This window comes from Triticum urartu, chromosome 5A, assembly GCF_056163025.1.
Source record: "Triticum urartu cultivar PI428250 chromosome 5A, HENAU_Tu73, whole genome shotgun sequence".
NCBI classification, from domain to species: domain Eukaryota; kingdom Viridiplantae; phylum Streptophyta; class Magnoliopsida; order Poales; family Poaceae; genus Triticum; species Triticum urartu.
Window position 1 is genome coordinate 463,275,817 of NC_141877.1, and position 11,666 is coordinate 463,287,482.

General features: G+C 46.3%; 1 protein-coding gene across 1 annotated transcript; it reads right to left on the reverse strand.

Moving 5' to 3' along the window:
- Window positions 1–5,524: 5,524 nt before the first annotated feature.
- LOC125509704 (fasciclin-like arabinogalactan protein 7) lies at window positions 5,525–7,461 on the reverse strand. The gene is made up of 2 exons (XM_048674728.2): window positions 7,295–7,461; window positions 5,525–6,582 (listed from the first exon to the last, which is right to left on the reverse strand). The coding sequence occupies exon 2, from the start codon at window positions 6,533–6,535 to the stop codon at window positions 5,741–5,743; it is 795 nt and encodes a 264-aa protein (XP_048530685.1). The 5' UTR covers window positions 6,536–6,582; window positions 7,295–7,461; the 3' UTR covers window positions 5,525–5,740.
- Window positions 7,462–11,666: the final 4,205 nt, after the last annotated feature.

Here is an 11,666-nt window from a genome sequence, read left to right on the forward strand (position 1 = left end):
AGTGGGTTGCCTTGCGACCACTAGCTAGGTCATCATCATCGTGCTGCTTGCTTTAAACTCTGTTGCTTGCTTCTTGATCCACACTACTAGCTCCTCCCCCGGTGGATGGATGCATGGACATGGACTCGTTAACCAACTTGTGCCACGTACAATGAACACGCAACACTCGGCTAACATAATGAGGAATCCAGCTGAAACGTTTACTAGTGACGGTATTCAAAGGCGCCATCATGCTTCCTCCTCGACGCCGTGGAACGGAGCCCGGAAAGAGAGCAGAGATCAGGTTAATCAGCGGTGCACAACGTGAGGGCGGCCGGGATCGCGTCGCCATGGGATGGTCCACCGTGCACCGCAGCGCACCAAGGGGCGTGCGTACTGCCTGGACGCCGCATGCATCCATGGACCACCCCACTTCGACGGGCAGCCCTGGCGCGCGTCACATGCCGTGTACGTGGGTCCGCGCGGCCGCCGTCCGTGGTGGGCCGGTGCGCGGTGTCTCGCGGTCACAGAGGTGGAGCTCGCCGGAGACATGCACAGTCGCGACGCTGGCCTCACGTGCGGGTCTCGGCGCCCGGGCCGGGCTGGTCGTGGGGTACCGGGACCGGATCCCCGCAACACCGGGCCGGCTCTTGCTCCGAGGCCCCGTCCGCAGCGTAGCTTCCATTCCCTCCCCTCCCCTCCCTCGACCGGACTTCACCGCCGCGCCCGCATCGATGCCCTCCCCTCTTTTGATCCCATGCGGTCGACTAGGACTGGAGGAGCATACGGGCTGTGCAACGCGGCAACGGTGAGAGGAGAGGAGGAGTGCTAATCATCATCTTATTTTAAGTGGGAGGAAAGGGAATGAGTTCTCCGTAGACTAAGCATGGGGCGGGAAAGGAGCGTCGCAGGGAAGGAGAGGGAATCTATCTATCTTCGCAGTCGCAGGTGACGCGTGATGTAACGGGTGGATTGACGGATCCCACCCGCTCTAGTGCGCGCGCGGCTGTCGGCCCGCGGTACCGGCTGTGCTGCAGTGGCCGCGACGGCACGCACACGGCCCAAATAGAGGGAGCAGCTTAAGCAGCCCACCTATTTTCAACGGCCCGGCGGTGCGTAGGCTGATGGGCTCGGCCTCCTCCCGTGGCTCCTGTCCTGCTTCTTGATTGGCGATGGGTTGCGCGCAAAACAAAGAAGAAGAAAAAACATGCCCACGGCACAGCGACGGGCGAACAGCCTCTCCCGTGCCCACCTGCTGAAACTAGGCATCGGATCGTAGTCCAAAGGTCACGCCGCACCGGGTTCCCCGTGAGAAATTAGGCTTCGTTGCTGCTGCAGCATTTAGAGAGCAGCCGCACGTCAGATCGTCAGACTGTGGGTCTGTAGCGCGCGGCCAACACACGTTTCCAACCACCAAACCAGAGGCGTTTGGAACGAGCTTTTGACATTGTTTTGCGTGTGCGTGTGTGGCGTAGAAGCAACCACGCACAAATAATGAAGGACCACCTATTCACAAGTTATCTTTTTTTTTTAGACTCGGTCAATTTTTCCGGGCCTCGAATTTGGATGAAATTTAAAGGCCGGAGTGCTTCCTCCTCCTCTTGTTATATCTTTTCCCTCCTCTCGACCCTGTCTCATGCCTCCGGCCTCCACCACCCGCTACCGCACATGTCTCGTCACGCCGCCCTGCCCAAGCCGCCTCCTCCACCACCCGCTACCGCACATGTCTCGCCACGCCGCCCTGCCCAAGCCGCCTCCTCCACCATGCCACCGACGCGCTTCGGCCACTCCTCTTAACCCCGCCACAGTTTCACCGATGGCAACTTTTCCTCACCTGAAATTGCTGGCCCTCACTCTGTTTCAAAAAAAGAAATTGCCGGCCTTCCACTTGTCTCCACCAGCGGCATCGTTGCTGCATCATCCCCGGCTCCGAATCGCTCCTAACTCAGCCTCGCCAGCATACCCATATCTCCACCTCGTGGTTTCATGTAAAATCTATTGACATGAAGTGGATTTTCAGCCAATTGATGAATAGCAAATTAATACCCCCTCCGTTCTATAATGTATAATGTAGTGCGTATAGATTTTAGAAGTCAAACTTTTTAAAGTTTATAGATAAAAAAACTATCAACATCTACAATATCAAGTATATAAAATATGAAACTAGATCTTATGATGAATCTAACTATATATGTTTTGGCATTCTAGATGTAAATGGTTTTCTCCATAAATTTGGTCAATATTTGTGAGATTTGACTTTTTAAAACTTTGTATGCCTACATTATGAAACGGAGGGAGTACGTAATACTCCCTCCGTCCGGGTTTATTAGGCCTAAGGCTGGTCATAGCGGGGAGTAACTTAGACCAGTGTCATATGCATGACGCTAGTCTAAGTTACTATCTTCATAGTGCAAAGTAATATAATATTAGTGTCATATGTGGCCTCATTTAATAACTTGTAGACTCATATTGTCTTGAAAAGCGCTAGGTTACAATAACATATTATGTTGCTACTTCTCATTAACTACTTGCCACATAAGCAAAAAATTCTCGAGGTGCGTTATGTTACTACCTAAGTTACTCCCACTATGACTAGCCTAAAGATAACTTCTCTTAGACCAAGACACATAGTAATTTGCTCACATTAATTCTTCTATTCCACTTCCATGCACTCTCACATGCATGCAGTCAATGAAAAAACACGCATGAAGTGTATTAATTTTCCAGGGATGACACCAACAACAATGACTTTCAATGCAACCAATGAAATGGTTGCTTGCATGCACCATTCCAAAGCGAGGCCTTATAAAAAGGGACATGCTTGTGATGCTGAGAGGCCTAATAAACCCGGATGGAGTGAATAATAATCAACACATTGTTGAGAGAGAAACCAAAATGTGTGCATTGATGACATGGGAATAGGAAAATGCTAGTGTCTCCGGCTGGATTAAGTGTAAAGTTGACTTTGAACATTATTTTTGATTGGGTGCGTGTGTGTATGCTTATTGCTACGTACGGTATGCCCGCTCCAGTAGGAAACCGCACACATGTTGGAAATATTAGACAACTAGTATACCTGAGTCAAGTGGAGAACCGAATAAGATACAGCCAAGCTGAAGATCTTAGACATTTTACATTGATGAAACAGGATCCTCTGGATTCCGCACATATGAAAATAAAGTGGCATGTGAGGAGAACAAGACACCATGCTCCTGTCATTCATACTGTTTGTATGCACATACCGAATGCAATTAATAAGACCCCAGTTCAAAATCAACTCTCTGAGTATGAGTCATGAGTCTTTCAGTTAAGCACAACTCATCTTGGTTATGTTGTTTCTGCCAAGAACTACTCATCAACGCAGACTAGTGAGCAAGATGAATCACTCGTGGCCTATGAATAAACATAACGGAAATTTTTCCCCGCAAAAATCAACATTTCGACACATGTTTTACGACGACTTGTGACCTAAGTCATGGCAATCAGAAGAGAAGGTGTGGAGCTTGAACCGGCAATCGGAGGAGAAGGAAAAGAAAAGGGGAGGGCCGAGGTGTGGGGGAGTGGGGAGGGGTGATTAGGCAGGTCGACAAAGATAATGGTGAATATGGGGTTGCTCAACGACGACCGTGGTAAGGTCACTCAGGCGGTTGACAAGTAATGAGCGTTCAATGGGTTTAGACGGAGGTCTCATCGGGCCACACCTTATGTTTTGTACCACGACAAAAGAGGCAGTCACTTATCTAAGAACGGCTGAAAAGGTGTCACACCCTATGTTTTGTACCGCGACATAGTTTATACAAATGATTTTTTGAGGTATTAAAAACCTTTGAGAATCATTAGTAGCTTAATTGGATTTAATTGCTTTTACTAGATCTTTGTTGCCTTAAGGAGAAGGAGATGTGGAGGAAGGACAATAGAAAGAAGGCGGAGAGAGGAGAGCGACTGACTAGTGAGGTCGATGATGACAAAGGTGAGGACAACTAGCTTGAAGATGGCAGTGGTGAAGCTGAACTAGGCTTCCCATGGATAATGAACATCCTGATAGTCTTAGAGGAAGACCTAGGCACGGTACTACCCTGACATGCTGGTGGCGAGATTACACGAGAACTTGAAAATATAAAAATCAGATCCTGGTATGTGGAGAAACCTCCGCCTTCTCCAACCTACATATGTAGATGGTGCATCGATAGTTGTTGCGATTGGAGTTTCACCCTGGCACTGGAACAAGAGTCTTTTCCACACACCTAGCAACGAGGTCATAGAACTCTGTTAGGAAACACCGATGACATCAATCTAGACGGGCCAACTGCTTGGAGAAGACGGCGATGCTCTATTCGAAGATGAATGTCACCACAAAACTCCCTAGATTTATTTGACTCCTAGATTCAGGAAACACAAGTTCGTAAAGCTCCTCTAGGGAATCACCAAAAGTATCGGCGACTCGCTGGTAAGAGGTGTAGCTGGTGAACCGAAAGGTCATCCCAAGTTGTGGCCACCTTCCCACAGCGACAATGCCGAGGACCAAACCCTAATATCGTCGGTATGAAGAACCGGCTAGGACACAATGCTACTAGCTCATTAACGTCATTTTAGAGGAGCAACTTTGGGGTGGGAAAGCAGATGAGACATAATTATATTCTACAAGGCGGCGCGTCCGCCACCGTAGCGCCGCCAAGAAAACCCGAAATCTACAATCTGCATGCCAAAATCACATATCTGGGGTCCCCCACCCTCTCATTGCTAGAGCGTCCGGCGGAGCCAGATGGGACCCATGGCCTTGTAGTGGTGAGACAAGGGAACTTAGCCACCTCCTTTTTCGCCTATCGGTGAGCAGTAGCAGGGCAGCTATAGTTTGAAACATACGAGATGGTGGTGGATCTAAGAGCCGCGTGGAGGAGAGAGGGAGAGACGACTAGGGCTAAAGATTGCGGCGACACATGGAGAGGACACTGTAAGAGTGAGGAAGGGTGCATGTGCCAGGAGCGGCTAAATTTCGTGTTTTGACCCTTTTCTCAAACCTATTCGAGATTTGACCCTAGTTTTAAAAAAAAATCAAGATCTGACCCTTTTGCTACCGCCAGGGACCATGACGGTAGGGTATAACAGCCCACCGCCAAGGTCCCTGGCGGTAGGGTTGCATGCCCTACCGCCAAAAACCTCCTAAGTATTGAACACAGTGCGTGCTCATGCCTACCGCCAAGCACCTTGGCGGTAGGGTTGTGCAGGCTACCACCAGCCCGGTTGGCGGTAGCGATGTTTCATACCGCCAAAGAGAGAGTTAAGTATCATATCATGATACCGTGTCATAATAAATGATATGTTACTATGTGTCATGCATGACAATAAATAAGATCACCTAAGATACTAGTATATAATACTAAACACTATGAAGATAGTATTAAAGCTTAGTATCATGTGCATGATACTAAGGTATGATACTACCATTACGGGCAGCAGCGTCCGACAGCTTTAGGATGGCGCTTTATATATCACTTGGCAATCTGCATAGAAAACAGAGTAACACAAGCAAGCGAAGCAGTGGTCATCATAATAAAGGTGACGAAACCTCTTTCGATATTCATCCGTCCGTCAATTTATGAGTAATGATCATGATTATGCATGAGAGCAATACGATGTAAAATACCCCGACTCAATCCTAACATCATGCCTACTATGTCCAAAAGAATGCCTCCATCAACCAGCTCAAAATCAAATTCAAGTGCTTACAAATGACAGGAACCATCCATCCATGTGTCCTCTCTCACCACAGGAGCATCAGGCCACCTGCCGCGGCAGCCAGCAGCCCCAAGCAATTCGCGGCACCGACATGCCCGGCGCTCGTCGAGTCCGCCTTGCCGTTCCCGGCGCCCGCTTTGGCGCCGCCCGGGCTGGGGGCGATGTCCGACGCCCCTGACTCCGGCGCGGGCGCGGGCGCCGGCGCCAGCGGCGGGTCCTTGCTGAAGAGCTGCATGGGCAGGAGCACCTTGTTGATGGAGTAGACGGCGATGGGCTTGGTGGCGTAGACGCTGCTGGAGATCTTGGGCTTGGACCACATGGACTCGACGCTGATGCTGCCCATGTCGTCGGTGAGGTTGAGCGTGTAGGGCGAGCCGGCGAAGGTGTTCACCGGGTTGAGCGAGCTGAGGTTCCTGAACTGCGCCAGCGGGTAGTACTTGGGGAAGGCGTGGTAGAGGAGCAGCGTCTTGAGCTGGTCGCTGGTGAGGTTGGAGAAGGTGGACTTCTTGAGCGCCGCGAAGGCCGAGTCCTTGGGGACGAAGATGGTGATGCCCTCGTCGGTCTTGTTGGCCTGGGCCTGGAAGGTCTCGATCACCTTCGTCTTCTGCAGGTAGCCGAGGAAGGTGTGGAACGGGCCGGCCACGTCGAGGAGCGCCGCCAGGTCCACGTAGCGCGGGGCCGGCGCCGGCGCCGGCGCGAGGGACGGCGGGATTGACACGGACACCGGCGCCGGCGCGGGCGGACTCTTCTGGGCCGATGCCGGGGAGCAGAGGAGCACGGCCAGCACGGCGGCGGTGAAAACGGCCGCTTTGAACTCCATGGTCACCACCACTTGCTTGCCTTCTCTTCTCCCCTGATCCAGTTCCCCTGAGATCACGCAGGAAGTTTTCAGAGAGCGTTACAACTTTCAACTCAGAACCTGAATGCTTTGTGGTGGTTCGATCTGAATGATCAACATGTTGCTGCTCGATACTACCAAGAAGAAGAAAAACGGCAAGATCTACCATCCGTTTGAACGTCTTATATTTTCGCGTAGAGGTAGAATGTTTCAGCATTCTGATCAATAATTTCAACATTTGGTGATCGATCCACTCACTACTCACTATCGCCGACACGGAAACTACACGCAAAAGAACCATTTCAGGCATCAGGATCACTAGATCCAGGGTAGGACCTACTATGCTATTGCACCGCATTATAGTAACTTAATTGTACACCTACCAAATCACGATGCCATATAAAGTAGTTGCTTGAATAAAAAGGAAGCCGTGTAGATCTCAGCACAAGGACAAAAAGGCCCGAACCAACTACCATATGCTGAAACACTTTTCTGCCTTCACCAAGCAATCACACAATCTCTGCTTCGACTTGAAGGGAAAGCAATGTCGCCATGTTCGACACAAACGCAGAAATCTCATTCCCCAGGGATGAACTCTGAAGAAACTACACAGGCATCCTACTACTAACGAAACGGCATGGACTTGCAGAAGATGAAATCATGACAGAACTTTGAAAGTACATAACGAGTTAACGACATCGCATTGCGAACGCAGAGGAGAATTGAAGGCGGGGAGCAAACCTGAGCAGGGCAGGGAAGGCGAGGACGGGAGAAGAAGAGAGGCTGGCAAGGGTGCTGCCGAGAGGAGGCGACGCTATATAAAAGGCTGGTGTTCGTGCTCGTGCAGGGAGGAGGAGGAAGAGGAGGAGGTGGTGGCTAAATAATAATAATTCATTAGGTTGATATGGTGATGGGTGGCAGCTGGTGTTGCGGGTCAGTTGGTGCCGAACGGGGGAGCTGCTGCTGGCCAGGCCCTTCCTTTCTGTGTCTGTTCTCTGGTCTCTTCTTGAGTAAATCGCACTGCTTCTCGGTGGTGGTGGTACAATCGGTGTCCTTGTGTTCGGTTTAATTCCTGTATGTACTTTCTCTGGTACAATTGTGTAGTATTCTTTAGTATGTGTACATAACCGAGCATCGATGCACGACCATTGTGATTCAGTCGTCCGGTGTTTCCCGACAGTACTCCGGTACTGGTATCTGTCTTCCCCTTCCTATACATTCTGTTCTCATCTTTACGATCTTGCCCCCTTTTTGTTTATCGACATAAGCACTACGTAGTACTCCATCCGTTTCTAAATATAAGTCTTGTTATAGATTTCAATATGAAGCAAAATGAGTTAATCTACACTCTAAACCATGTCTATATACATCCGTATGTAGTTCATATTCAAATCTCTAAAAAGACTTATATTTAGGAACGGAGGGAGTAGATTATTGTTTTTAACAGTTCTTCATTTTGTCAGAAACATGGCAAACTGGGTAATTAGATTTCTTGTAAAGCCCGTTATTGCATTTCAGGGATTGTCATTAGTACCTTGGTGTGGTGTGGTGTGGTGTGGTTTCCTTTGTCCTGCCAAACATTGACTTCTGAAACTCAAGTTGCACACTAGTGCATTTGTTTAACGGATCATGTGCAAAACCACAAGATGCACCATTGACTAGTGCAAACTTTTTTACTCACCGTCTGACACGAGATTCATCAGGCCCCAAAAGATTTTTGTTACATTTTTTTGTTGTTTTCGAGGAAACTGTCATGTAGGATAAACAATTCCAATTTTTTTCTGACCCCTGTGTTGACCAGAATTAATGGTGTGCCCTAGCCCCTATGTGCCATGCAGAAACAGAAAATTTCAGAGAAGATTCCTGATAATAGGTACGATAGGCTTCAGGATTGCATTCCAAGTTCAGACTTCAGAGGACATAACTCAAATTTGCAGTAGGAGCAGTACTCTCTTGAATTCAAAGGAAATCGCTGTACATATGAGTAGTTTAGTCTGCTTACACCTTGCATGTACTAGAAAAATACCTTAATTAAACACTGCCGGTTAGTATTAAGGATATTCGTGTGAGGATCCAACGTGGTTTATAAATATAACAATGTAAAAAAAAAATGCTACTTTTCTGTCAGAAGGGTTCTTTCAACTTGCATGGTACTCAAAGTACCACCACCTGACCCATTTTTCTTAAAGGAAGCACCGATCTTTCGCAAATGACAGTGACAAATTGCATTTAGCTAACCTGTTGCCATGAGGATGATCTTTCTAGAAAAAGAATGAAATAAACATTAATTAAAACTAAATAGCTTCCGTAAAGTCATCATATACTCACATAAAGATGATATGCAATCTGAACAATAGTCTGTCCTTTTTCTCTCTCTCTCTCCAACAGGCGGCCAAACGCGCGTCATTTCATATTAGAATCAAATGCGAAAGAAGGCACAAAGAGTACAACCAGCCAAAAGACCAAGCATAACAAAGCAGACAGACCAAAACAAAATGAAAGCATAACAAATCAAAACAGTAGAAGAGAATAGAACAAGAACCGCGGAAAAAAAAAGGTACTCCTGTAGTCTGTCTTTTGTCTTGGCTCTTGCAAATCTACCACCAATAAGTGTTTATTGTGAACTTGTAATCTTAAATTGAGAATTTGCAACTTAATTTGATAGTATAATGTTTTCCCCCTGAATATTTGTGTTACTGAACTCTTGGTAGCTTGGTCAACAGAGCACAGTATCCTTGCAAAAGCTACTGATTTTGGAGTGTCGGTGAGGGCGGCCACTTGGTTTGGCTGACGCATATTGTATCTGGTGGGATTAAAGCATCTTCCGTTGCGTGACGCGTATAATAATAGCTGTCTATTGGTAGGTCGCCGCTCCTTAATCATCCATGAAAAGGAAATTTCGATTCTTGAGCTGTCTTGCTCAACTAGGCTCTGAAGCAAAATCAGATTTCGCGGCGTTTCGTCATATGCCCAATCTCGCAACATGTGCAGGATTCATAGACTTTTTACATCAATGGATTTGATTGATAGCATAGTACTCCCTCCGTAAACTAATATAAGAGCGTTTAGAATACTAAAATAGTAATCTAAACGCTCTTATATTAGTTTACAGAGGGAGTAGGATTTTGATATCCATATCAACGGTTTATTGATTTACAAATCAGAAGTACAGGTGCAGAAGAAAACATGCACATAGTTGTGTCAGATTATCTCCAATATATACTTTTAACCACTTTGTGCATATTGATACGGTGCCTCGAATTGGAGCTACATTGATTCTTGTTAGTTGGTAGTACTACATCTCATTGCGGAACAAAATGTCCGGCAGGTAAACAAGTGGAGTGAATCTTAGACTGACTTAGGGCTCCTTTGATTCAAAGGATTTTCATAGGAATTTTGGAGGATTGCAATACTTATGAATTTTTAGTATGTTGATTGTTTGATTCATAAGGTTAATTCTATAGGAACTACATTCAATAGAAATTTCAGCGTCCACTCAAAGCTCTTGAAAAGCTCTTTTATTTTTTCCTATGATGCAATCAAACAAACTGAAATCCTGTAGTATTAGGATGGGCAATTTTATATTTTTTCTATTCCTGTGTTTTTAGAATCCTGCCAAACAAGGTGTTCCTTAACGAGTTCCGTTATAGACACAGTTCTTTAGCGTCGGCAGTTCCATTACGGATTGTACTAGTAGTACAGTGGTACTGGTAGTCATTAATAACATCGAAGGGACGCCATCTTTCACCATTCTTTTGGCACAGAATGAGAAGGTTGTTTTCAGTGGTTAATTAGTGACCTTGTGGAGCTAACGTTAAGTATGTTATTAAGGAATATAAGAAGGAAGGTGGTCTTTTTGTTTGTCCCTGCAGAAACTTCAGGTTTAATTCTTTCTCACTTCTGACCAACCTCAAACTTGAGGAGTATTCAACATCAGTTCCGCAGTCTGGAGAAAGGAGATTGGAATCACATTTCTTTAGGCCATCCCCATCACACCAAATCGCATTTGATGGCTTTGTTCCAAGAATCCATGGTTAGGTGAGGTGCCAGCAAATGTGTATAAGTTATTTTGAAGGGTTGTATAATTCTTATTCCAAGATTAAAAAAGATATGGCAAAATCTTATACTCCCTCCGTTCCTAAATATAATGCTTTTTAGAGATTTCAATATGGACTACATAAGAAGCAAATGAGTGAATCTACATTCTTCAATACGTCTCTATACATCCGTATATAGTCTATATTCAAAACTCCAAAAGGAGTTGTATTTAGAAACTGAGGCCCCGTTTAATAGCAAAGTATTTTCTAAATATTTTGAGAATACTACAATTTTTGAGATTATCATAGTTTTATTTACAATTAGCTGTTTGGTTGCGCCTGACAACCGTTCTTTTAATACTATAGTATTGGGCAAATTGCAGTTTTTTCTTTGCATAAAAAAAAGAACACCAAACCACTTTTGAAAAAACAGAGCCGCTGAGTGCTTAAACGCAACGGCTAAACAACAAAACTTACAGCGTTATGCGGCAACAGCCAAACAGGTTCTATGTATTGTGAATACTCCAAAATACGCTGTTTTGATAAAACTATGGTATCTCAAACCTACATGCAAAATTACGATAGTTTTTGCTACTTTGGTTTATATAATACCTTGCTATCAAACACAGTATGAGGGAGTACTGTGTGCGAAGGCATGGCATGTCTTGCGGGGAAATTAATTAACTTCCATTCTCACGTTTCTCTCGCGTGCGGATGGGTGCAGCTGGTGAAGAAATGAAAAGAAAGAAAATGCAAGACCAAGACGTGGATGTCTGGCCTGCAAATCTTGTGCTACGTGTTAACCATATTTCTCCGGATTCTACGTCAAGCATCTCCCTTTCTCGTGTTCACTCCGGCGGTTCTCCGGTCATCGGTCGCCAATAATCACACCCCCAGGGACGTCTCCACGGCCACGCTGAAAGAAACCCGCCTACGCATGTCCTGTTGCATTGCATGGAGCATGAAAAAGACCACATTTGTTCTTTACAATCCGCGTGCAGATTCATCATGTACAGTTGTTCTCTCCGGCGAGCTCCTCGGTGCTGTGATGCGCGGGGCTACGACATACTCCTTTT